Below are 25,618 nucleotides of genomic sequence, written 5' to 3'. Positions count from 1 at the left end.
GTGCAACTTGCTGTGCAGCTTTGGGCAAGTTACTTAACCTTTCTGACCTCATTTCCTCACCTGAAAAATAGAACGATACTCATATAATACTACATCAAACTCATGTGCTGTTTCCTTTCTGTGGGATCTTGCACTAACTTCCTCCTCCGAAAGACAGGAATCAGACTGCCTGTTTGTAAAGTATACTCATGATGCTGACATTTTATTTCCTAAGCATTTATTCTGGGCCAGGCAGGGCAGTAAGTGTGTCACACAATTGAACTCATTTAATCCTCAGAACAAGCCGGTGCAGTGGAGACCATTACTGCAATGTCCTTGTACAGATGTGGTGGCTGAGGTTCAGAGACATGAAGTAACTTGCCCTGGGTCACACAGTAGCAAATGTTGGGGGCTGGATTTGGAACCCAGGCAGACTTCATAGTCTAAGGACGGTATTATATTGCTCATAGTCCCTCACAGGATAAGGCGGGCAGGTGTGCATTCCCATGGAAAAAAATTATGTTTTGATTTGATATAAAGGCCAGAGATTTCCTACACCCAGACCATCTTTGGTCAGTTGGTTTTCTTTTCTTTTTTTCCATTACAGACAGAGAACAATGAATTAGAAATCGCTTTTTGAATGCCACCTTTGTTCCCTACCTCTGAGACCGTGGGGCAAGCCACTCCACTTTCCAGAGCCTGGGTGTCTTCGTAAATAGAAGGCCCTAACCTCCCTCTGGCTGGGTCGTGTGCTTGGTGCAATGAGGTCATGCCAGGAAAAAGGCCGTCACACCAAGGCTCCTACAGAGGGGCTGTTGTTTGTGACTGATACGAACCCAGCGGGGACAGCAGGGGCCAGAGTAGGCCCCAGCACCCAACTCCAGCCACCCCGTCCCTCCTGCTCTGCAGGCTGCTGCGACTCCAGCTGCAGGGCTGGGACAGAGCCCCTCCGTGCTCTCCCGGCCCCAGCCCTGCCCAGATGGAAACAGCACCCGCTCCAGATTCAGCCTGACTGGTTCTCAGCCCTTTGGGAGAGGTGGCAAGGCGTGTGGGGCCCAGGTCAGCTGGGAAGCTGGGGACCCCTGCCCTCAGGGCTCCAGAGCACCTCCTGGGGCCACGTGGCTGCGGCCCAGGCTTCAGAGCAGCTGCCCCTTAGGCCAGTGGCCCCGCTTCACTCCCGACCTGACCCGGGGCTGCGGCCCACCGGTATCCCTTACCTCAAGGTCCTAGCTGAGTGGGGCAGGCGCGCTCTCTGGCTGGGCTCAACTGGGACCCCCTCCTGGGTTGGGAGCCCGCCTCCGCCTCCTAGTCCCAGGCCTGCAACTTCTGTCCTCTTCCTCCAGGCCTCACCTGGCAAAGGAAGTGTCCTGGGAACCTGGAGGGGGATCCAGGACCGAGGCATCCTGGTCACAGTGCCACCTCCTCAGGCTCCTTCCTTCTTTCCCAGGTTCCAGGCACCCTGGGTCCTAGCTCACTTCTCAGCCCCAGGAGTCAGAGGTTCCAGTGTCCCTGCCCCACACCCATGGGTCCAGGCCCCCAGCCCTCCTCACCCAGACCCGGCAGCTCAGGCCCCAGCCCTCCTCCCTTGGACCAGGAGTCCAGGCCCCAGCCCTCCTCCCTCAGACCAGGAGTCCAGGCCCCCAGCCCTCCTCCCTCGGACCCAGCAGCCCAGGCCCCCAGCCCCTCCCTCGGACCCAGGAGTCCAGGCCCCCAGCCCTCCTCGCCCAGACCCGGCAGCCCAGGCCCCAGCCCTCCTCCCTCGGACCAGGAGTCCAGGCCCCCAGCCCCCTCCCTCGGACCCAGGAGTCCAGGGCCCGCAGCCCTCCTCCCTCGGACCAGGAGTCCAGGCCCCCAGCCCCCTCCCTCGGACCCAGGAGTCCAGGGCCCGCAGCCCTCCTCCCTCCGACCCAGGAGTCCAGGCCCCCAGCCTCTCCCTCGGACCCAGCAGCCCAGGCCCCCAGCCCCCTCCCTCGGACCCAGGAGTCCAGCCCCACCCTGGGCAGGCCCTGGCATGGGGTCCCTTCTTTACCTGAACCAGGAACTTAAGTATCAGCCCCTCTCTCGGGGTCCATGGTAGAAGCCCAAACAGACGCGGAGCCGCCGCCCAGTCCAGCCCAGTCCTTCCGGAGCAGAGAGGGTTAAGTTCAGGCCCCTCCCAGCCTTTCCTAGCCCCCAAAAGTTTGCCTCTAGGATTTAAAGGACAAGAAAGAAGCGGTGGAAAAGCTGGGGCCCCTCCGGGCTGTGTGTGGGGGCGGGAGGAGGCCGGGCTGGATGTGTGCCCAGGACTCGCTGAGGGGGTGGGGGGTGGACAGGGCGCGCCCCCCAGCCCGGCCCCTCCCTCTGCCCGGCGTGGAATTTCCTGAAACTGGGGAAGACTGGCTGTTCAGAAGAGTAATTTCTTCCAGACCGCAGCTGTTGGGGGAGTGTGCATAGTGGGGGAGAGTGGAAGAAAGAGGGAGACAGACCAGGCTGGGGACAGGACGGGGCGGGAGGCGGTCTCCCGGGGTGCTCGGACCCTGCTTCGAGAGTTCCCCGATGAACGTCCCTGCCCGAAGCCGCTCACCCCCTGGAAGGTCGTCACATTGCTCTGAGTGCCTGTGCCTTCTGGTGACAAGAAGAGGGTCAGGTTTGGGCCAGCATGAGGGAGGGAAGGTCCTGACCTGGGGGACAGCAGAGGCCGAGAGGGGAGGCTGGCCCAGTGTGGGTGCTGGGGGGAGAGGCAGGGGCCCAGGGAGGGGGCTGGCTCCACTGTGAGCTGGGGCGGGGGTCGTGCGCCGTAGAGGAGAGAGCCAGTAACAGGTAACAAGGACGAGCAGCCTGAGCAGAATCACCAGTGAGGAGCCGAGGTGCAGGGCTGAGGAAAGGAGGAGTATTCAGAACAGGCTGCGAGGTCTGGCAGAGCAGAGGGGCCTGAGGCATGGGGTGGGCAGATCAGCTCCGAAGCCCCTGGTCCACTTAAGTGCCCGGAGGCTGAGGGGCTGGAGCAGGGCGGGGTGTGGAAGAGGGTAACGGGGTCCAACCCCAGGGGGAAGAAAGTTCCCTCCAGGATCCAGACTGGGGATGCACTGGAGCAAGGCTGTGATTCGCATCTAGAGCAGAATTAAGGTGGAGGGGAGTGGTGAGGTGGCCACCCAAAACTCAATAACCAAGATAAATAAAACACTTAAATAATATAGTCTTACCGATGTTAAATTCACATAACATGAAGTGAACCATTTTAAAGTGGCATTTAATACACTCACAATGTTGTGCAACCACCTCTATCTAGTTCCAAAACGTGTTCATCGTCCCAGAGGAAATCTCCTACCAGAAGGCAGGCAGCCCCCATTCCCACTGCCCCAGCTCCTGGCAGCCACGCGTCTGCTTTCTGACTGTGGATCTGCCTGTTCCAGATGGTTCGTGTACATGGAACCACACGATATGTGGCCTTCTTGTCCGGCTTCTTCCGGAGAGGATGACGTCCTCAAGGTTTAGCCACATTGCTGTTAGTGCTTCATTCTTTTTGTGGCCGAGTAAAAACTTTGCCTTATTTTGTTACTGTTTCCTCAACCCTGGCCTGGAGGGTGCAGGGGTGGTTACAGAGACCTAGGGAGAGGGTGTGAGCTGCACCAGGGCCACTGGGATGGAGAGGAAGGTGCAGAGCAAGAGGCTTTCAGGAAGCAGGCTCACAGGGACATGGAAATTGGAAGGGCTGGGGTCTGCAGGGGACAGAATCGCCAAGGACCACGGTGTCCATTTTCTGTCGCTGCTGGAAGGCATCCCTACAACCCTCCGCAGTTGTTAGTTCACAGCTTCTGCAAATGCAAGTCTGGGTGGGTCCTTAGCATCTCTCAAGGCTGAAATCAACACCTTGGCAGGGCTGCACCCTGTATCTGGAGCAGTCCCTTTCCAAGCTCATTCGGGGCGGTGGCTAGTTCAGTGCATCATGGCTGCAGTTCTGAGGTCCCTGGCCCTTGCTTGCTGTCAGCTGGGGGCCGGTCTGCTCTGGGAGGCTGCCTGCACCCTTCCTCAACTTTCCAAGCAGCTTCTCTCTGGCAACAGTGAGTTGAGTTCCTCTTAGGCTTCAAATCTCTCTGATTTCCCATTCTGCGCATCTCTCTCCTGTCTCCAACTGGGAAAAGTTCTCTGCTTTTCAGGGCTCATGTGATTAGTTTGGGCCCACTTGGGTAACACAGGTGTATCAGGGTTTTTCAGAGAAACAGGGCACTATATTTCATATATATGTATATCCTACCTATATAAACACACACACACACACATATATCCACATACATATCATTAGGATATATAATTAAGATGCCTATATAGTTAAGCTATATATAATAATACTTTTTGCTGACTACCAAGTAATAAACACCCATTACCAAATATATATATATATAAGATTTATTTCAAGGAATTGGATTTTGCCTTTCAGGGGCTGGAAAGTCCCAAATCTGCAGCGCAGCCTGGAGGCCATGCCAGGCAGAAGGGGATGCTGCACCCTTGAGGCAGAATTTCTTTCTCAGTGAAACTTCCGTTTCGCTCCTGTGGCCTTTCAGCTGATTGAACAAGGCCCGTCCACACGCTCCAGGGTCAGCTCCTTACTCAGTTAACTGATGTTAGACGTTAACCACAGACACAAAATGCGCACCTCCTCCACCACCACCCAGCAACACCTCTTAGGGTCTGAAGAGCGGAAGCCTGAGATGAAGCCTCTGAGAAAGGTGACACTCAAGATAACAAGAAGGAAAGGAACTCTGACGAGGTGCTGGCAGCAGCCGAGAAAGAGCGAGAGGAGAGAGAGGGGTTCCAGGAGCCGGGCGAGGCCCAGGCCGCCTCTGTGCACCCTCAAAAGCAGGCCAAGTGTGATAAGAAGGTTTCCTGACCACCCAGAGGCTGCTGGGGCCTGAGTGAGAGCCGCCCCAGGGCGCTGGGCAGCCAGGAGGCAGATGGCAGCGGGAGAGGCAGGGAGGAGGCCACGGGGGGGCCTGGAGGGGAAGGAGGGAGAGATCAGGTACCTGGAGGGAGAGACGGGGTCAGGGAGTTTCGTTTCTCTGTTTTTTTCGATATATTTGCTACTATTTTGTTTCTGTTTTTAGTAATATTCAGTTGCATAAACAATACATGAACACATCCTCTTTGTAGAGAGAGAGGAAAAAACCCTAACTAATAAGGTTTTGATGCCCGCCCCCAATCCAATCTCCGTCTCATGTATCCTCTGAAATTAGTTTGGGGTCTACCCCTCCCAGCTGTCCGGGTTCTCAGAACGCACAGACCAGCGTTTTTCCACCTGGGCGCTTTTGCCATTCGGGACTGGATCATTCTTTGTCTCGGGGGGCTTCCTGTGCTCTGCAGGATGTGTGGATGCCAGCAGCACCCCCGTCACGCAGTTTGGACGGCCAACACTGCTCCCCAAACTCCCCTGCGGGAAGTGTCTTGTTCCTGCTTGGGAACTGATGAGATGGATGGTGCTCGAAAAACCCACGTTAAGTACACCTTTTAACCACACAACTTGTGTTTTAAATGCACAGTGAACTCCTCAGGGTCTCACATTTCCCCCTCTTAGCAGTCTCTTCGGGGAACCAGCCATGGTACTCCACCCAGATTTCAAAAGGAGGCTTGAGCTCATTTTGGCGTTTTGAAGAAGGCATATAACAGCCACCGCAGCAGCTAACATGTACCAAGTGCCTGGAATCTTCTAGGAGCTGTTGTTCTAAGCCCTTTTTGTGTGTAACCTCATTTACTTCTTGCAAGAACTCTGTGGGTGGGGGAGGTTGATGTTATCTCCCCTTTAACAGATGGGGAAACTGAGGCATCAAGATTTTTAAGTTAATTAATTCATTGATTTTAATTTTTAGCTAACCCCGCCAAGGCAGGTATTCAGGTGTGCAGGTGGGGTTTGAACTCAGGCAGGCTGACTCTGACAGAAGGAGGAATGGAAGGTACAGACACAGGAGGGGTGTGTTCTATGGTGGAGAGGACCCCCAGGAGCAGGAAGGAAGCGATGTGTCCAACAGAACTTTCTGGAATGAGAAGGCTGTCTTGTTAACTGCACTGTCCAATACAGTAGCCATGTGTGGCTGGCAAGCCCTTCTTTGAAATGTGGCCAGTGGAGCTGAGGAACTGAAATTCCCATTTTATTTCATTTTAGTTGATTTAAATGGAAAGCCACTAGTGGCCAGTGGTCTGGTGCTGGCCAGCCTGGGCCTGGGGCACCTGAGGCGGGTTTAGCCCAGGGCAGGGGGCTGCCTCCCATCGGAGCAGGTGGAGGATGACTGTAGCCTGGACTAGGGTGCAGGTGAGGCCCCCCTGCTGGCCTGGATCTCAGGGGAGGGAGGTGAGGTATGGAGGCCTGGCTTCGGATCGGCTACACTGGAAGAAAGGGGCTCTGGCTGAGGTCTGAGCCCTGGAGGACACCCACTGAGCACTTACTGTATGCCAGGCCCTGCTCTGAGCATGTGCCCCACATTACCTCACTTGGTCCTCAAATCCACTGATGAGGCAGGAGCTGCAGCTATGCCCACTGAGCCAGGGAGGAAACTGAGGCAGCCTGGCAGGGTCCCAAGGGTCCCAGGGAGGCAGAGGCCGCAGCACACCATGACCAGGGCTCGGGGCCACGGGAATTTCTCCAGCAGCCCAGGGGCTGCGCAGGGGAGGCCAAGAGGTGGGGTAACCCAGGGCTGGGGCTTTGCCCTCAGGAAGGATTTTGAACAGACAAAAGGTCTTTGGGAGTCCCATCTAGATTTGGAGGGAGAGGGGGACAACCCAGAGAGGGCAGGACAGAGAGACAGAGACAGAGACACAGAGAAAGACAGAGACACACACTAAGAGAGAGAGAGCTACGTCAGACAACAGAGGCCCCCGAAAGATGAAGACACCCAAGTACACACCCACACACACAATCAGGAGGACGCAGACTGGAGTGGAGCGGCATGCCCAGCCCAGAGAGAGGGGCACAAACATCCACCCACCCAGACGCAGAGGAGAGGATGATGAGAGGCTCAGAGCAGAGACCTGAGACCAGCCCCCTAACGACAAGATGCAGAAAGAGACAGAGGCCAGCAAGGGCAGACGGGGCAGAGTGCTCAAGAGAAGAATGGAGACCCGGCAGGGAGAAGATGCCTGGGGAGGAAGAGAGGCACAGACACAGCCCCATGGGGAGAGGAGGGAGGGAGGCGGAGAGGGAGGGAGGCAGAGGGGGGAAGATGAGAGACACACTCACAGACAGAGACACAGACACAGAGAAACACAGAGAGATGCAGAGAGATGCAGAAGAGAGGGAGCAAGGCCTGTGCCCACAGAGGGAGCCCCAGGGAGGAGCCACTCACCCAGGAGTGGACGGCGGCCGGTCTGCCCGCTTGCAAGGTCAGCCAGCTCAGCCCCTGGAGCCCCCTTGAGGAGTCTCAGCAACTCCCTCCTCCCAGCAGAGCTCTCTCCCAGCGCCCCCTGCGCCCCGCAGGTCGGACCATCTGCAGTTCCCCCACCCGCTGCCCCTGGTCCCACCAGGAGAAGCTCCCAGGAACTGACTGTAAGTTCTATAGAGGGAAGGGGTATCCTGGTGCAATCGGAAAAGGTGAGGAAGGAGTGAAGGGCCCAGAGACGATGGCTGCAAGCTCTGGCCAAAGGCCGTGAGCCTCAGCCTTCCATCTGGGGGCAAGCCTGAGGCCCTTGCCGCCCTGACACAACGTGGGCGGGTGGGGTCACAGCAAAAGCTCACGCACTGGCATCACACAGGCTTGGCGTTGAGTCCCACTTGCACCAACGCTAGCCCGTGGGGCCTCAGGCAAGCCACTTTCAACCCCCATCTGTGTCAGCTGAGGACTCTCACAGCCACGCCACCCTTGTTTGTAAAAGCAGCCATCATTCCTGAATGCAGGCAGTTTATCAGGCTGTCCAGGCACGTATGATTAGGATAACAATGGCGATGCTGGCAATCCTAGCTGTACTCACCTTCCAAGTGGGCGCTACCTGTATGCCAGGTGCTTTACTCCACACGTCACACGTATAAGCCATTGAGTTTCTCCCCCAAACCCTAGGAGGTGGGTCCTAGCATTATCCTCACTCTACAGCTGACAAAATAGAGGCACGTGGGCTTCAGGAAAGTCACGTAGTTAATAAGAGAGAGCTGTGATCAAATCCCAGGCTGTCTGGCTCCAGATACTGCTCTCAGCTAAACTGCAGGCATCCTGTGAGAGGCAGAGTTTAATAACCTCTGACCATCGATCTTCCAAACACCCCTACAGAACAGACACCATTTCCATTGTCACTTTATAGAAAAGAAAGTGAGTCTTGGAGAGTGATGTGACATTCCCAAGGACGCGGTGCTGGGAAGAGGCACGTCCTTTTGGTGTGACCCCATGTCTGTCTTCAGCCACACCCGACAGCTGGTGTCCTGAACCTGGTCTGATAAGGGATATTCTGAGGCAGATAGGCACATAATGATGAGGATAACAAAGCTAACATTGTACAACACCCTGGGCTGTACCGTAGATGTCATGCTGATGTCCTGAGCTTCGGAATTCTTATCTCTACTCAGGATGCATGGATTCTGAAGGGAGTCTCCGATAACGTCAACTACTCCGTCCCCTGCGCTTTTCCAGTTTACCCTCAGACCCTGATTGAACTTCTGTTTCAGTCCTGCATGGAGAGTCTATAGGGGCTCAACTGAGGCCGACTTGCCATTTGAGCTACCAGACACCCGAGAGAAACTGTGTGGCCCCTCTAGGCTCTGACCATGGTGCTGAAACAAGACCTGTGCGGACAGGTCCCAATCAGCACCGCGGACAGCAACCGCAGCCCCTCCCCACCCCCGCCCCTTCCTGAGGCTGGGCTCTGATTGGTGAAATAGGAGGAGGCTCCATATAGGTCTGGGGGTGTTGGGGACACGCAGAGAAGGAGCCAGAATTTTGCAGACGACAGGGAAGCTCAAGACGTAGGTGGGGATCGGATTGGCCCAGCACGCCGTCATCTGCGGAGCGCAGTCCTTTCCTGCTCTGCGCTGGGGCGGAGGGGCGGCAGCAACGGGACACCCTGGACTCGACTTGGCCGTCGCGCTGTCTTCTCTGGGTGCGCTTCGAGTGCACGTTATGGGCGCAGTAGAATGCACTCATACAATGTCAGGGCTGAGCTGCCCGCTTTATATCATTACTTTTACCCCTATTCCAGTCATTAACCATATAAAGGTGTACAATTCAGCCACATCTGGTGAGTTCACAATGTTGTACTACCACTGCCTCTACCAGTTCTAGAGCCGTATTCTTAGAGGCATAGAATGCTTCTCTGGAAACGTCATTTAAAAAATGGTGTGGACATATAATTCTTAACCCCACTACAGTCAAAAACAAACAGAAAAATACATGAAACCGAAGCTTCCTTCCGAGGGCTCTCATCTCTTGTGCACCGTCTCCGCCGTGGCCCCTTCCGAAATCCTCTGCCTGAGTGAACGCGCCCTCCTGGTCTTCAGTCTTCTGCTTGTAAGAGGATATTTATCAGCTTCCATCGGTAGATGAATGGATAAAGATGTGGTACCTACGTGCAGTGGACTATTACTCAGCCATAGAAGGAATGGAATCCTGCCGTCTGTGACAACAAACGGGCCTAAAGGACATTATGCTCAGACAAAGACAAATAGTGTGATATCCCTTGTATGTGGACTCTAAAAAGACAAAATAAATGAAGAAACAAACAAGATGGAAATAGCCTCATAAACAGAGAACAGATGGTGGTGGCCTTGGGGAGGGGAGTAGGAGGACGGGTGAAGAAGAAGAGAGGATGTGTACCTACCGGCTCCCGCTTACACCCATTGTCTGACGGACTTTGTAAGTCGGGAGTGACATGCCGCGCTCTGCTTGGCGACGGCAGGATGTCTGAAAACTGCACAGGATCCATGCAGAGCCTTATACATCCACCTCCTGTCTTACGGGTTCTGGGAGGGCAGGAGGCACTTTACTGCACCAGCAGTTTCCTGCCTATAGAAATTTTCTGGGATCAGTGTGAAGACGGTAACTGTATTTCCCATTTAGAGAACTAAAAACCTTTTTTTAAAAGTGGCCAGGAGGTTGCCATGCTTGGGGAGCTCTATAATCGGTAACTATATACGTGTTGAGGCTGCAGTGTGACTCTGACATGTAACCAGACTAAAACATGCTCCGATGGCCCCCACATGTCTGCCCCTGGCTAGATCTGTTGGAGTTTCTACAGCTGCTGCACTCAGTCGTCACGGGTGAGAATTGGCTCTGCTCTGACCGCGGAGCTCCAGCAGGAGAGCTGTGGGGTGGGGGCCTTCCTGCCACTGTCCCAGGAGGGAAGATGTGCCTCACTGAGCTCTGAATTCTGTACCTCCACAGAAATCACTTTAATATAAGGGGGAAAAGTCTTTGTTTTTCCATGAGCAGTTGCAGTTTTTTGAAGAATTGGGCACATGGGATCCATAACCACAGTCCATCCCCAAGGTCACGGATATTTTCTTATGACCATTATGTGCCAAAATGTTCTCCTGTCTGCTCAATGGGCTCCTTTTATACAATTTAAATGCATTTTCATGATTCTTCTATGATTTCAAGGGCCATTACCTCTTTCTCTTGTCTGAATCTGTCAATGTATCTCTACTGTAAATTTGCTAAGTTTCTCAATGTGTCATTATAAAACATGAAGGACATTTCGAACAGATTTCAGTGCATGTACATGAAATGTGTGTTCCTTTCCCACTCTCCTCCTATCAACAGGGGTTAAACTATTCTTGATTATCATCTACTTGGCCAGAAATGTTTTTGACTCTTTTAGCATTTATGTCTCTTAACTAAATCCTACTTTACCATGAGTCTCTTAGTTTCCAAATTTTAATGCCAGTTAGTTTACATATGTAATTCAATAAACTTGCTGATTATAAACATAAACAAGTGAAATAATACTATAAAAATAGGAACAGTTCTTGTTTTTGTATGGATACTTTTTATTGATATATGACTTACCTAATATACATTTTTAGTATATAGACAGTTACTGTTTTGATAGATCCTGATTTGATTCTTTAGAAAACATCTACATTTTAGGTGATTCGAAATTTTCTGTCAAATCAAACGTGGCTGGCATAACTGTATCTTTTACTTTGTAGCACCATGTAAATGTAGAAGTATTCTACTCTTATCCTCCTTTAAATAATGCCAAGCTGAGAAACCATGATTGATTCATTTTATTTTTGTGTAGACATGGCCATGCAAAACATCAAAAAGAATATTCCTTATGCCAAGTGAAGCTATGAACCTCAAACACTGGACAACAAAATGTATTTTTAAATACAAAACTATATCTCTTAAAATTAATCTTTCATCTGCACGATCACTTCTGAAAAAACTTACAGTTTTCATTTTCTTTCCTGAGAAATGCTTATCTATGTAATTTGCCTACTTAGGAAACATATGTTTTTTAAAGAAACTGTTTAGATTGGGCATTTAACATGTTAGTGACAGTATCTTCTTTCAGTTTTGCTGTATAAGATGGTTTGCGTTGTTCTGAGTTCATTCTTCTGTTTCTGTGTCTTTCCTGCGCCGTCCTGCTGTGCTCTATCCGGGCCCCGGGGATTGGATGGGGTCACCTCCATCCCTTCCCACAGTCTGCGAGTCCAAGGCTGATTTCTCCCAGACACGCCCCCTGTGACCACTGGGCACAGACATCAGGGGCCTCCAGTGACCTGATGAACAAACCCTGCAGACCCAGCAGCTCAGACCCAGGGCCAGGCGGGAGGACACATAGCCGCCTGCTCCCTCCACCCTGGACGCCACCTCGGAAGGAGCACAGAGAGACGTGATCGGAAAGGATCATGTGTGCACGTTGCCTGCGATGAAGTGAGGGCAGCTCAGAAGTGAGATCAGATCAATGACACACCAACTAGAGACATTTATCCTGCTGAACTGAGTTGCCTCATGTTCTGCTACATACGCACGCACACGCACACACATACGCACACACACGTATGAACATAAAGCATACTTAGGACGGTACCTTCACTTATATGCAGAGCTATTTAACTTGTCCAGGTTTTAATTTCCTAAGGGGTGCCGTCTGTGCTGTGGGACTTTAAACGGTGCCTCCGCAAGACAGAGCAGTGCCCCATCAGCGGAAAATCATTGATTCAAAACAAGTGGTATGTTGTTTCACAATATGACAGAAGATAAAATGATCAAAATGAGTGATTTCTCTGAATTATAGAAAATATTTTTATTTTATTTAGTATTTCTGATGACTTTTGTTCTAATGGTGTCAGGTTGTGCGACACAGTAACAAAACCATTATCAAAAGCTGGACTTTCTGGATAAAGTGTTAGCGACTGATGGCTGGTTTGAAATCAATTTATTCAAAAAGTGAACAACTCAAAGACCCCCTCCTCCAGGTGGAATAATAAACATTATAAAATGTACTCACATGGTTTGTTAAATAGAAAATATGTGTTATTAACTCTCTCTAGATTGTAAGGAAGAGCACCCAAACTGAAGGTCTAGGGAGCAAAATTAGAATGTGAGGTGAGAATTAGGTTGGGCTATTCTCTGAATCAGAACTGATACTGGACAACAGAGTGAATAAGGGAACAGTATTCATTTCCCTTCCCACCACCTAAGAAAGCTAGAACAGATAGATGCTGGCTATTATTTCTCCCAGATGTTACAATCATACATATCACTTCTTGCTTTCCCAACTTGAGAGATGATCTAGAGCCCCCTTTCGGCTGTTTTTTCCCTTAAGAATCCATCGGACGCACCCTTGCACACACACACAGCCGTCGTGGGCTGGTGGCACGGTGCACGGAGCACACGCCCGCTCCCAAGGTTTGGTCTGTCCAGAGCGGGCCCTCTGCTCCCTCTGGCCGCCAGTCCCCCCAGGGCAGGGGTCCTAAGCGCAGTGACGGGTGGGCAGGATCCGCCACCCCTGTCTGCTGCGCTGGGAGTCTGCAGAGGGCGGCGTGTCCAGAGAGCCCTGCAGCTCTTCCCTGTTGCCCCGGGAATCCAGGGTGCTGGTTTTCTCTTAGAAGGAGAAGGGCTCTCCTCGGGCAGTGGCTCTGCCCACAGACCCCAGATTCCCTGCAGCACGTGGGACGCCCTCTGCTGATACCTGGCAGCCCCTGAATCTGCAGGGAATCCGGGGAAGAGCCCAGGGGTCTGACCTTCTGTTTCTCAGAGGTGCTGGGCCAGCTGCTCTGGGCACCTGGAGGTCTGGGCAGGGTGGGGGGTCAGCCAAGAATCGTAAAGCCCGTGGGCCTCGACGTCGGGAGGGAGGGCCGACCCCGAGAGCTTGATTCTCTCCTTGACAAACAGTGACCACGGGGGCTGGGTCTGCCCCGGGCTTGAGCACAAGGTCTGGGGAGCACAGCAGGCCTGCGCCCCTGAGAGGCTGAGCCCACCAGTCCAGGAGGCACAGCAGGCCCCTCCTCTGCCTCTATGGGACCCCACCTTGCTAACCCGCACCTGGGACAGACCCTTCCCAGGGACTCCGGCTCTGCCTGGGAGCCTGCCCGGTGACCGTGGCTCAGCTGGAGGTCCCTCGGGCTGTGACCCTGAGAAGTGTCAGGTCTTCCCCTCCACACCCCCATTCCAGGCTAGGCTCTGCCTCATGTGACGTTACTGCAGGCCTAGGAAGCCCCCAGCACACCCAGTCCTCAGCCTTCCCCCCCAGTGTGAGCAGGTGACGGGCAGCGGCGGCGAGGCCTCTGCACACCGCAGAATCCATGGGTGCTCCTAGCTCCCTGGAGGAGCCTGGCTCCCGCTTTGCTGTCTGGTGCTGCGGCCGCCGCAGGCCCTCCTTGGACTCGGCAGCTGCGTGCACACCCTGGGCTCGTCGGCTCCAGAACCGCTGAGCCAGCCCCCTCCCTGAATCCCTTCTCCCTCCAGTGCTTCCTGCCGCTCTGTTTCTCTGCAGCCTCCTGACTCACACAGGCTTGGGGGACACAAGCGAAGGAGATTTGGGGTCCCTGCCGCGCACCGCAGGAGCTGAAATGGAAGCCTTGAAGGTCAAGGAAAGACAGAGCCCTGGGGCCCGGTGTAGCCGGGGAGCGAGGTGCAGACTGCCTGACACAGGAGGAGGAAAGGACAGCGACTGACCACCCTGCCGAGTCACGGCCCCTGGCTTCTGTGCCATAAATGGAGCGAGAGGGGCACCACTCCAGACGGGACTCCACCCACCATCCCAGACCCACCCGGCTCCTACGAGGCTCCTGGGTCCAAGAAGGCAGCCCTCCAGCCACACTGGGCTGTTCCTTCAGTGCCTCTGCACCTGGAGCCCCGGAAGCTCCCCTTACAACTGGGAGCTTTGAGAGTGTGAAATGCCTCCGGTCCCGCCCCCGCCAGCCCTGCAGCCCCCCAGCCCCCTCGTCGGGGGGCCTCTCTGGACCAGCTGGGAGGCCGCCCGTGTGCGGAGCGCAGCCCAGAGCCACAGGGCGCAGAGGGTGGAGACGGGAGCACCTACCCACCCACCCGACCTGGTGCCCTGACCTGCAGAGCGCGGGGAGGAGGGCTGGGCGCCCCTCCAACCAGCATGGGCCTCTCTGTGCGCCTGCCAGGATGGGGAGGTGAAGTCGTCGGGGATGTTGACGCTCCCCCTTTGCATGTGGGAAACGGAAATGGGGAAATGCGTGGTCTGAGAGCAGTCAGCCTGCAGGACCAGACGCTAAACCGGGAGCTCCCGCCTGCTTCTACTCCGTCTGTGTGTCACGTCTCCACGATGTATCTGCCACCTACATGTGGGCGCCTGTATCTACTGGTTTTGTACCACTTACCACCTGTCACCTATCTCTGTGCTCGGTCATAACCCATCTTAGTCCATTAACTATCCGCCCTTCTACCCATCACCCCACCTCGCCACCCGTCACCGGTCTTACGTGTGCCGGCATCTATTACCCTTACCTACCACTCGTCACCTCTCTGAATCTCTACCTGCACGTTATCTCTCTGTGCTGCCCAGTCAACACTGTGGGGCTCGGCTGCACATGGATTCAGCCTGGTGATCACATTCCTTCCCCAGAAACACCTTCCGGAAGCCGAGGCCTCTCTGCGCCTCGAAAAGGGGAAGGCGGGCTGGGCCTGAGAGCTGCCCTTCTCCCCTCCTGTGTGACCACAAACCCAAGCCCCAGGCTGTGGCCCCGAGTCCCTCCTGCGCACCTCCCGACCTGCAGGGACTGTCCTGGGACCCCCAGGACCAGGACAGGGGGCCAGCGAGATGCTGGCCACGGTCCCCAGTCCCATCCCCCCGCTGGGCCTTGGTGAGTCGGTATCTCGGGGGGGACCTGGGGACACGGGGGTGGGGACTCAGGGTGGGGTCCAGGCCTCGCCTCAGTCCAGCCTCTGCCCAGGACCCTCTGGGCCCCCGGGAGGACAGTCAGCTGGGCCTGAGCCGGGCGTGGAGGGACCAGGGCCTGTTCCGTGTCCTAGACACCGGGGTGGAGATGGGTCAGACACAGGAAAGGCCAGAGGGGCGTCGGGGTGGAGGCCGCCAGGGAAGGTTCTGGAAGCAGCGGCGGGAAGGGAGCTCTCCCTGGAGTGAATGTGGGTCAGGGGTGGTGTGGAGATGTCGGAGCTGAATCTTTCCCTGGAGCAAACTGACCTTCACCCCCCCGGGGACACGGGGCACTGGTGTTTCACCCTGGGGCTCCCCTTCCAGTGCTCTGCCCGGGCCAGGGTCCCGCACGCAGGAGGGTGAGTCGTCCCACGCGGCTCCCGGACCCCTCCACCCCAGGGCGGCTGCAGGAGGGATCCGCACCCCGCGGACACCCCGCGAACGTCCCGCTCTGCTTCCCATGAAACTGCAAACCCTGCAGGAAGCGCGATGGCCCGGATCTCCCACACCCAGCACGCCAGCACCGGGCCTCAGACCCGGTTCCTCACCCACACCTCCTCGGTCCTCTCCTGTGACGCTGTCGCCCAGGACAGGCGACACCCGGTCACCCGGGACGCCGCCAGCTCAGCCCAGTCACAGAGCCTGGCCTCCACCCCTACCTGCTCTGCACCCGCCACTGTCCCCCTAGACACCGGCTTCCCATCAGCACCCCTCATCTCTCACCTCCACCCACCTGAGGCCCCTCATCTCAGTAGAGCTTGGTGAGGTAAAAAGAAATGTTTGTGTTTTAAAATAAAATAAAATATAATTCAAATTCCAGGTGCAGTAGCAAGAAAATAGGGGAAATTGGATTACATCAGAAGAAACACATCGTTTTATGGCAAAAAAAATAGGAAAGATTAAAACAGAAATGAGAAACAAGGAGAAAATATTTGTAACTTATATCAAACGTTCTGTATGTAAGTGTATGTACGTACACTTACACATAAATGGATTTTATATATATATATATGGATGTCTATTAAATAAAAGTAACAGAAAAATGACAAATGATATGAAACATGTCTAATATATTTAACGTTATTTAGTGACATACTCAACATATGAGAAGCTGTTCGGATTTACTTGTATAAAAAGAAATGCAAATTTAAAGTGAAATCCTTGCAAACTTACTGCTCTTAAAAATCTGCAAATACACAAAAATAATCTTACATTGTTAGTAGGAATGCAAAATCGTGCAATCCATATTTAGAGGAAACTGTTGCTGTCTATCAAAATAACATTTAAATTATGCTTTTGCCATAGGAAATGCCCTCCAAAAATAGGAAGCGATATATCCCAAGCCTACTGATTTGTGATTGAAGCATTATTTGTACTTGTGAAATACTGGGAAAGAAGCCCGAAATGCGCAAATGCTGAGCTAACTCAACTCAGGTTCGTGCTCAGGGCGGAGTGACAGACCACCAAGAAGGACAAGAGGAAGCTGTCTTCATAGAGTGTGAGTGTCAGAATGTGCTGCTAAGTGAAAGGCACAAACTAGCGAAGAGAAGAGAAAATAGTGCTGGAGAAACACAAGATGGCAGTAAGAGGATCGTGGGGAAAGGAGAAGGCTTAGATGCGTCTGTTTATTGTGGCTGCATTTGACAGACATTTAAAAGCGCAGGGGGTCTCATAGACCATGTTGTTCACAAAGGGAATCCGTCTGGGAGGAGAGAAGGCATTCTCTCCAGCACAATAGCTGCTAGAACTAGTGAGTGAAGTTTAGTGGGGAATATAGAAGCCTCTCAAAATACCTCCTCACAAACTGATGATCGATTACAAAGGGCAAGTGACAGCTCTACTGGGGAGACACCAGGGGGTGCCACATTAACCAAGCTATGAGAGAGAAAAAGCACCAAGAAGAATAAGGACAAGGTCTCTGGAGTGGTGCTCCACCCCAGGATGCCTGACGTGAATCCAAGCACAGCATGTCCGGCAGCGTCTCTTCTTTTATGTCATGGTTCTTGCTCTCCAGAACGGCCCCTCTCTCCCTCGGCCCTGGCCGCGTCCCCTCTTCCACCCTCGCTCTGACTGAGGGCTGGTCGGAAAGGCACCCGCAAAGGAACGCGCTTGTTTAAACTTCATTGATCCAGACAGAATTCCACGATCTAGCCAGACGTGGAGGTGAGCACAGGTGCCTGCCGGGTGCGGAGAGGTAGTCGCCATCAGTCTCTGACCTCCAGCTCTGCACCCAGCTCTGGGCTCTCTGCACACGGTGCCATATTTGGGCCAAGTCTGAAATGCAAACTGTGGATTTATGGTTTCTCAAAAAGGAGAAGTCTACATCCTCTTTGGGACCATTCTAGAGGCTGGCATGTTGGGAAATAGCTGTTCTGCTCCCTGTGACAATTTCTGTGTTAAATCCTAGACGGGCATTGGTCATGGACGTCTGCCCATGGCCTCCTCTTAGTCGGCCTGGCCTCCCGAGCTCTGTCCTTCTGCCCCTCTGCACAGCCCAGGGAGGCAGAAAATGACAGCTTTTGAATCTTACCACCCTGCCCTCCCTCACACTGCAGAAGAAAATGAGTCATGTTTTATGATTATCATTTTGTACTTTTGGACTGAGCCTTAAATTTCATTTGAGTATTCTCCCTCGTTTATCTTCTCGGTGGCGAGTTATTAACATATTATTTATTCACAAATGTCTTAAATTAAGCCCTGATGACATATTCATTGATAATGAATGACTGACTATTAATAATGTATTGCCCCAACCAGTCTCTCACTGGTGTGCCAGCAATTTATTATTCACTGATAAATAGTCTTAAACTGAGCATCGCCCATCCATTAAGCAATTATCAGTCACTTAATAATAATACATTTGTTTATTCTGCAAATGTCCGTGTGCCACCTTCTCCGAGCTGCAACACAGCGTGAAGAGGGCTGTTGACTTTATATTGAGAAGACGTGGCTTATAATCCCAACTTCTTTTGTTTGTCTGCGAAATGGTTGTAACAAATTCTGAAAGGCACTCCCCACTTTACCAACGATAATTGTCTCATGCCCTGGCCTCTCAGTCTCTTGTCACTTGGCCTCCTGTCAATTAAAACAATGTCATCGCCTGCTTTATTGGTAAGAGAGGAACTGGCTGTGTCCTGTGGATTTTAAACATTCACGGTGGACTTCGCCATTTTGTTAAGTAATCAACTGCTTCTGCCCAGGTTTCCGGGTCTGTGTGGAGGCGGAAGGAGGGGGTATGACTAAAGGAAACCCGGCCTGGGCCAATTTTCTCTGGTTCTGGATTTCTCAGAGGTACAGACCTCCTCCACAGCAGCGCTGGTTTTCCAATCCGTGGAATCAGAGACACGGTGCAGGAAAGGCTAGGTGGAAGGCGCTGTCCCTAACCAGACATGCAATGAGCGGCTGTGCACCCGGGGGTCGCACAGAGGCAGACGGAGGGGGCTGGGGATTCTTGGGTCCAATGGTGATTCGCATTTCGGCTCTTCTCCCGCTGAAGATGCACGGAGAGAACCCGGGTGGGCCCTGGCCGCAGGTGTGCGGCTGTGGGCAGGCTGAGCACGTATTTCCTCTCCTTCTGTCTGTAAAGGCTGCCAGTTTGGCCTGCTTTGGCCTGTTGGGCCAGCAGTGCTGCCTCACTGTCCATCTTGAGGTCTGTGTTGACCCTCGAGCCCTCTGTTATCCTGGCTGCAGGGACGAAGGTGGCCCCTCCATTGCGCGGGACGGCGCACGCTCGGTCTCCTACCACGCAACTGCATCTGTGAAACGGGAGGTCGCAACTGGCCTCGGACGTGTTCCACAGATTGGGAAATGAATCTTCCCAGATTTCAGGTTCTCGCTGCCCCGGAGAACTTTCTGAGGCCTGTTGAGATAGCCCATCCAAGGCGAAGACTGCTCTACCTGGCCCGCCTGCTAATGAGACAAACTCCAGTCCCTAGCGGGCCTTCCTTGGGACCTGGGCCAGCACACCCCTCCTCGGGTGGGCCACCTGCACCGGGTGGAAATGCCTTCAGAGGCTGCTGCTTTTGAGTGGTCCCAGGATGAAGTCTCTGCAGTGGCCGCTGCTGCAGAAGCCTGAGCTGTGTGGTCCCGAGGTGTTCGCAGCCCCCGCGGCAGCTGAGGTCATTGCACGGAGACTCCGGCAGGACACTGCTGATGACTTAAAACACAGACATTTAGGATACGGGAGCCGCACTGTGCCGTTTCTGCCGGGAATGTTTCTCCTTTGGAAGTGGCTCCCGGATTGTTCCTGGGCTCTAGGAGAGACTGAATGCTTGGCCATGAGGACCCAAGTCACACTGACACGAGCCGCCGTCATGGAAGGGGAGTCAGTCGTTGACCGAGCCTCAAAGGGGCATGTGCAGCAGGCCTTTATCATCAACCAGAAGTGGTGTATATGCCACTTGGTGCAAGTTCCCGAAAGCGTGTTCTAGGCAGGATAATGACCTCCTGATGATGTGCGCTCCTAATGATGGGCACGTCCTGATCCTCAGAGACTGAGAAATGTCCCCTTGTGTGGCAGAAGGGACTTCAGTGCTGTGATCCAGGATCTTGAGATGCTCGATGATCCCAGTGGGCTCAGCATGACCACAAACGTCCCTTAGAGAAAGGGGGTGGGCAGATGCGTCAGAGCCTCAGGTGAGACTTCAAAGCAGCAGGTGGGGTGCCCTTATTGCGCCTTTAAGGATGGACAGGGAAGGCAGGGCAAGAATGCAGGTGGCTTGTGGAAGCTGAAGGCCATGGGGTGATGCACCCCAGGGTCTGCAGAAGGGACACAGCCTCGATTTTAACTCAAGGGGGTATGGTTTGGACTTCTGACCTCAGAACTGTAGGATGATACATCTGAGTGGCTTTAAGCCATTAGTTTGTAGTGATTTGTTATGGCAGCAACAGAAATCAAATACTCCTATTTGTTTTATATTTGTGGGGTTTTTTTTGGCTAAGGTCAGTATTATAAACTCGGAGTGTGAATCTTGTCCACAGATGCATTTCTGGGACAGACACATTGCAAATGTGCACAAAATATGTGTGGATGCTCGGATCACTGAGGAGCTCTGGGCCAGGAGGTCAGGACATCCCAGGTGAGGGGAGCCCACAGCTATGGTGAGAACAGGAGCAGAAGCCCACACAGCCCCGGGGAAGCACAGCCGGGCTCTGGGAGGCTGGTTCCCCTTCCTGCTGACATGACCTCCCACTGCCACGCCCTGTGGTCGGCCTGTCCTCCGGGCACAGTGGCCGCAGGGAGCAGCCGCCATGACGCCCACCCTCACGGCCCTGCTCTGCCTTGGTGAGAGCCGGGGGCGCCCTGGTCAGGAAGGGACCCGCCCCCCAGCCCAGCCTGGTCTGTCGGGAGACCCCGGGGCTCAGCAGCCCCACGGGGAGGGGGGCTCTGCTCAGGCTCCAGGGCAGGGACCTCACCGGACTCTCTCCCAGGGCTGAGTGTGGGCCCGAGGACCCACGTGCAGGCCGGTGAGTCTGTCCCCAGGGGCCCAGCCCCCTCCTCCTCATGGGGACGAGGGCCACCCCCCTGGGAAGCTGGGCATGGAGACCTGCAGGTCTGGGCTGAGCGGTGGGGCGTCTGGGAGGTTTGGGGCTGAGCTGGGGACCCGGGGTGGGAGGGCTTGGGACCCAGCCTCTGGTTTCCTCCCAGGGACCCTCCCCAAACCCACCATCTGGGCTGAGCCAGGCTCTGTGGTTCCCTGGGGGAGCCCTGCGACCATCTGGTGTCAGGGCACCCTGGGGGCCCAGTGGTACCGTCTGAAGAAAGAGGGAAGCTCAGTAACCTGGGACACACAGAGCCCACTGGGGCCCAGGGACAAGGCCACGTTCTCCATCCCAGCCATGATAGACAGTTATGCAGGGACATATCGCTGTTCCTATGATGGCCGGTCAGAGCACAGTGACCCCCTGGAGCTGGTGGTGACAGGTGAGACCCACTCAGGGCCCCAGCCCCAGGCTCTGCCTTCAGGAAGGGGATCTGCTCTCGGGTGTCCCCTCTCCCAGCCCAGCCCTGGGGGTATGTGGGGATGTGAGCCCCATTTATCGCAGCCGCCTCCCCTCTCCTAGGAGCCTACAGCAAACCCAGCCTCTCAGCCCTGCCCAGCCCTGTCATGACCTCAGGAGGGAACGTCATCCTTCAGTGTCATTCATGGCAGGGATTCAGTGGGTACATTCTGATGGAGGATGGAGAACACAAGCCCTCCCGGACCCTGGACGCACAGCAACCGTACAGTAGGCCGACTGAGGCCCTGTTCCCCGTGGGCCCCGTGACCCCCAGCCGCAGGTGGATGTTCAGATGCTATGGCTACTTCAGGAACAGCCCCCAGGTGTGGTCGGAGTCCAGTGACCCCCTGAAGCTCCGGGTCTCAGGTGAGGGCCCCTTGCCTTTCCTGTCAGAGCTTGGTCAGCTTAGGGCCTGTCCTCCCCATCCTGCCCCCTCCCATCCCTGTCACCAGAATTCACCAGGAGGGGGCTTTGGGGGCACAAGGAGACCCAGGGGAAGTGTGTGAGCAGATTTGGGGTGTCCTGGGGACTCTAGCCGCATCCAAGCCCGCCTTGTTCCCAGGGTCCTCTAGAGATCCCAGCCCCCCATCTGCACAGCCCAATGTCACAGGTGGTGAGTCTCAGGGGTCTCTATCCTGGGAGGTGACAGTTTCCCCCAGGCTCTAGGGGGGACCGGGAGAGTCAGCACAGATGCTGGGGGTACCACCTGGCTCCGGGGGTTCTGAGGCAGCAGCTGATGGGTGGAGATCTGGCGGAGGGAGAGCTTGGGGTCCCTGGGGAGGAGGAGGCAGGCTGAAGTAGGGGGAGCGGCTGCTGCCTCGGCCCCCACCCTGATCCCCAGGAGGCTCTGAGGTTCAGCCCCTCAGCCCCATGGAGTCCAGCCTGGGGAGGGGGACATGGGGGTCTTTCGGGGGAAGTGGGTCCATGGGGGGCAGGGGCTGAGTTCTGCCCTCAGTTCAGGCACGTCTGTGACACTGACTGGACTCACCCTTCCCCTGTTGGGCCTCAGTTTCTCCAAGTGAAGGGCGGGTTTGGGGCCCAGACCTGAGATGTGCTTCTGATTCTGACTGTGGCTCCGCCCTCCCAGGAGAGGAGGGCCCACAGGGAGCCCCCCATGTGGTTCCGGGGGAGCCTGTCCCGTCTGCACAGTGAGGGGGGACACTGTTCAGGGTGGGGAGGCAGGGCGAGGTCCGGGGTTCAGCTAACAAGGTGGTCAGGACGGACTCTCGGCCCAGATGGAGACCCTGGGTCAGGCGGCCTGCTGATGGGGTCCCGGAGCCCAAAGCCGGGTCCCCCCGGGGTCAGGAGGGGGGCACAGGGAGCCAGTCCCGGGCCCCTCCCGCCCCAGCTCCCCGCCTGTAACGTGGGTGGTGGGCGGCCTGGGGGCAGAGATGGAGGGACACCCTGCCTGGCCCCCAGTGGGCGCCCCTGAACGGCCCTGCGCCCCGCCCCGCCGCAGGCCCGAAGTGGCCGGTGCTGGTCCTCGTCGGGGTCTCCGCGGCCTGCGCCCTCCTGCTGGCCGTCCTGCTGCTGCTCCTGCTCCGCCGCCAGCGGCTGCGCAGGCGCAGGAAGCCAGGTGAGTGGGGACGGGGGAGCCGGGGCGCAGGGGGGGTTCCCGGGGCCCAGCGGGGGGGGGGAACAAGGGCGGGGAAAGGTCAGCTTAGGAAAAGACCCTCTGAAATCTCAAACCCCACAGTCTAGGCAGGAAACACCCCGTGTCAGGGCACGCTTGCAAATTTAAGGCACTTTTTCATCTTTCCGATCTCATCAAACACTGAAAAGACAGGCAGGGATGCGCCCCCACTTTCTGATTTCCCCTGGGACCCACGTGAAGGGGCGTCCTGACCCCCAGCCCGGAAGAGGCTGACTCCCCCTCCTGCAGGTGCTGCGGACGCCGAGCCCAGGGACAGAGGCCCGCGGCGCAGGTCAGTCTGTCCCGGCGGCCCCGGGGCCCACCCCGCCCGCAGCCCCCGGCCCCTAACGCCCCGTCTCCCCCTCAGCTCCGGCCCCGCTGCTGACGCCCAGGAGACCCTCTGTGAGCAGGAGGGGGGCCCTGGGGACGGACTGGGCGGGCTGGGGCCCCACACTGCGCGACTCCCACAGCACCTCACCCGGGGTCAGGGCGGCCCCTGGGGAGCAGGGCGGGGCCTGCAGCCTCACAGTCGCAGGGACTCTGAGCAAGAGCCACCTCTCTGTGCCCACAGATGCCACCGTGACGGAAGCAGAGCCGGAGGGGGTGGAGCCGGACCCCCAGGTGAGGCCCCTGCTTCCCCGGGGTCCGCCCGCTGCCGCACTTCACCCAGTGGACACTCTGTCCTCACGTCCCGCAGCTCAGCGTGCCCCACGGCTGGCCTCTCCCTCTTTGGGCACCTGGGTTGCGCTGCTGGGACCTCAGTCCTCCTGGTCGCTGTGCCCTCAGCCCTCCTGGCTCCCCGTCCTCTGTCTGACCGGCTGGCTATCGGAAGCGCCCCAGGCCCGGGAGGGTGCCGCTGCAAAGGAACCACCCCGAGGTCCCTGGGGCCCTGCGTTCCTCCCCGACAGGGCTGCACGGGCTCACCCTTCCCCCGCATCTGTAGGTGCAGCGGTGACCCCTGCCTCACCTGCCTCACCTTGAGGTGGGAGACATGTGGGGACGGGGTTAGGGTCCTGGGTGCTCTGCTGTGAAGGAAAAGGGAGCGAGAGGGGAGAGTGTAGGGGTGGGGCGGAGGGAGCAGCAGGTGCCAAGGTCCTGGGGCAGCGACGCGCCGTTTCAGGAAGGCAAAGTGTGGCTGCAGCCAAATGAGCAGAAGATCGTGCCGGGGTGGGAGTCAGAACCTTGGACAGCATCCCAATGGCCCGAGCCTAGGAAGCCCCTGAGGAGCCCATGGGGAGGGACCGGATCTGACTGGAAGTCCTGAAGCATCTCCCTGGCAGCCGTGTGGAAAACTGGCTGAGGGAGGGTGAGTGGGATCCAGACCAACCTCCCCACTGTCTCTCCAGCAGAGCACGCAGGACGAAGACGCCCCGGGGGGCACGCATACCCAGGTGAGCCGCTCCAGGTCAAGACTCAGCAGGGGAGTGGCCACCTCTCAGGGGATGTTGCTGGATCCGGACAGTCAAGCAGAGGAGGGCAGGCGCATGGACAGTCAAGTGGGTTCCCTCCTCTCTGGGTCCCAGGCATCCCCACCCCAACCACATGCCTGCCCTCTCCCCCTCCCCCACTGCAGGCTGCTGCACCTGACGACCCCCAGGAGGTGACCTACGCCCAGCTGAACCACCTGACCCTCAGACGGGAGACCCCGGCGCCCCCTCCCTCCCAGGCAGGGCAGCCCCCAGCAGAGCCCAGCGTGTATGCGGCTCTGGCCACCCGCTAGCCAGGAGGGCCTGACCCGCACGCCAGGGGCAGACTGCTGGCACCCCAAACCTGCCCCCGTGGACAGTACCTAACGACCCACCAGCCTGGACTCCTCACGTGGACCCCCAGAAGCTCCTGGGACCCTCTGGGAGCCCCTGATCCTGCAGCAAGGACAGCCGATACCCCTGTGTTTGGGAAATAAAGTCGCAGACGTCTCAGTAATCCCCGGGTGAAATGGGAAAACCACGCGGGAGTGAGAGGGGGTTTTACATTGAGTCAGAAGGGACGTGGACACGGCAGAGCCATGAAACGGAAAGTTAGGAACCGCGGGTGAATGTATCAGGATATAGTAGGAATGTAGGAAAACAGTCAGCGACCTAAGGTACTGTATCAGGCGTGTGGGAAAAGCGTCACGTTGCTCCAGACGAAGGCGGAAGGAGGGGAATACTGCCGAGAGCGGCACTAAGGGGGCCCAGCGAACCTAGAGAAAAGTCAACAGAGCCAGAGAACCTCGTTCTTGAAAACGTTAATCACATTTATCAATCCCAGCCACACGGCCAAGGAAAACGAGAGAGAAGGCCCCCCCGCCCCTCATCAGGACAGCAGGGCAGGTGCCACAGACTGTGGGGAACAGACCGTTGTGAACCACTGCAGGCCAGCGAGGGAGAGACTGCAGGCGAAATGGACAAAATCCTCAAAAATATAATTTACCAAAATGATGGAGATAAAAATAAATGGAAAATACCTATCCCCTTATGTATACATTGATGCTAGAATCAAAACTTGTCCCACAACTGAACTGTGGAATCTAAAAACATGACTGAGAGAAACAGAGAGTAGAGGGCGGTTCCCGGGATGGGGGTGGGTGGAAATGGGGAGCTGCTGGCCTGGGGCACACGCTTCCTGTTGAAAGATAAATGCGTTCTGGGGATCTGATGGGCAGCTTAGCGATTATAGCTGATAATACTGTATCCTGTTCTTGAGTGATTCTAAGAGAGCGGA

At 55.8% G+C, this 25,618-nt stretch overlaps 2 protein-coding genes and 1 long non-coding RNA gene across 9 annotated transcripts in view; 2 read left to right on the top strand and 1 right to left on the bottom strand.

The window, feature by feature from the left end:
• CDC42EP5 (CDC42 effector protein 5) overlaps positions 1-2,230 on the bottom strand; it is a 5,974-nt gene extending 3,744 nt beyond the window's left edge. Inside the window, exons 1-3 of one of the 6 annotated variants that reach the window (XM_057496660.1) lie at positions 2,009-2,220; positions 1,197-1,354; positions 640-780 (exon numbers count right to left, since the gene is read on the bottom strand). In XM_057496660.1, the coding sequence (XP_057352643.1) occupies positions 640-750 (111 nt within the window). In that variant the 5' untranslated portion in view covers positions 751-780; positions 1,197-1,354; positions 2,009-2,220. Of the gene's footprint in view, positions 1-639; positions 781-1,196; positions 1,355-2,008 lie in introns of all 6 variants that reach the window. The other 5 variants (XM_057496659.1, XR_008995527.1, XM_057496661.1 and 2 more) reach the window with 5 other exon arrangements.
• A 12,115-nt stretch (positions 2,231-14,345) lies between these two features.
• Positions 14,346-17,158, top strand: LOC118911575 (uncharacterized). Of its 2 annotated transcripts, XR_005024495.2 has the most exons (4): positions 14,346-14,431; positions 14,911-15,208; positions 15,607-16,048; positions 16,588-17,158. It is a non-coding gene; the product is annotated as an uncharacterized LOC118911575 (long non-coding RNA). The 2 variants fall into 2 exon arrangements; XR_005024494.2 differs by lacking the exon at positions 15,607-16,048.
• A 3,310-nt stretch (positions 17,159-20,468) lies between these two features.
• LOC118911526 (leukocyte immunoglobulin-like receptor subfamily A member 5) lies at positions 20,469-25,372 on the top strand. Its single transcript, XM_057496650.1, has 12 exons — positions 20,469-20,566; positions 20,677-20,748; positions 20,930-21,205; positions 21,346-21,648; positions 21,845-21,895; positions 22,742-22,858; positions 23,165-23,207; positions 23,283-23,317; positions 23,487-23,536; positions 23,702-23,854; positions 24,265-24,306; positions 24,489-25,372. Exons 1-12 carry the CDS (start codon positions 20,533-20,535, stop codon positions 24,633-24,635), a joined length of 1,323 nt encoding a protein of 440 aa, XP_057352633.1. The 5' UTR covers positions 20,469-20,532; the 3' UTR covers positions 24,636-25,372.
• The last annotated feature ends 246 nt before the right edge of the window (positions 25,373-25,618 follow it).

The sequence above is a fragment of the Manis pentadactyla genome (genome assembly GCF_030020395.1).
Source record: "Manis pentadactyla isolate mManPen7 chromosome 15 unlocalized genomic scaffold, mManPen7.hap1 SUPER_15_unloc_1, whole genome shotgun sequence".
Classification (NCBI taxonomy): Eukaryota; Metazoa; Chordata; class Mammalia; order Pholidota; family Manidae; genus Manis; species Manis pentadactyla.
The sequence above is the reverse complement of the archived record's forward strand: the minus strand, read 5'-3'. Positions and strand labels throughout refer to the sequence as shown.

Bases quoted from the DNA above. Each gene is read 5' to 3' on its own strand.
- LOC118911526 (XM_057496650.1), top strand. From the start codon at position 20,533: ATGACGCCCACCCTCACGGCCCTGCTCTGCCTTG. The intron at 21,649-21,844 runs GTGAGGGCCCCT...CCTTGTTCCCAG, and splicing joins CCTGAAGCTCCGGGTCTCAG to GGTCCTCTAGAGATCCCAGC. The intron at 23,855-24,264 runs GTAGGTGCAGCG...TCTCTCCAGCAG, and splicing joins CTCACCCTTCCCCCGCATCT to AGCACGCAGGACGAAGACGC.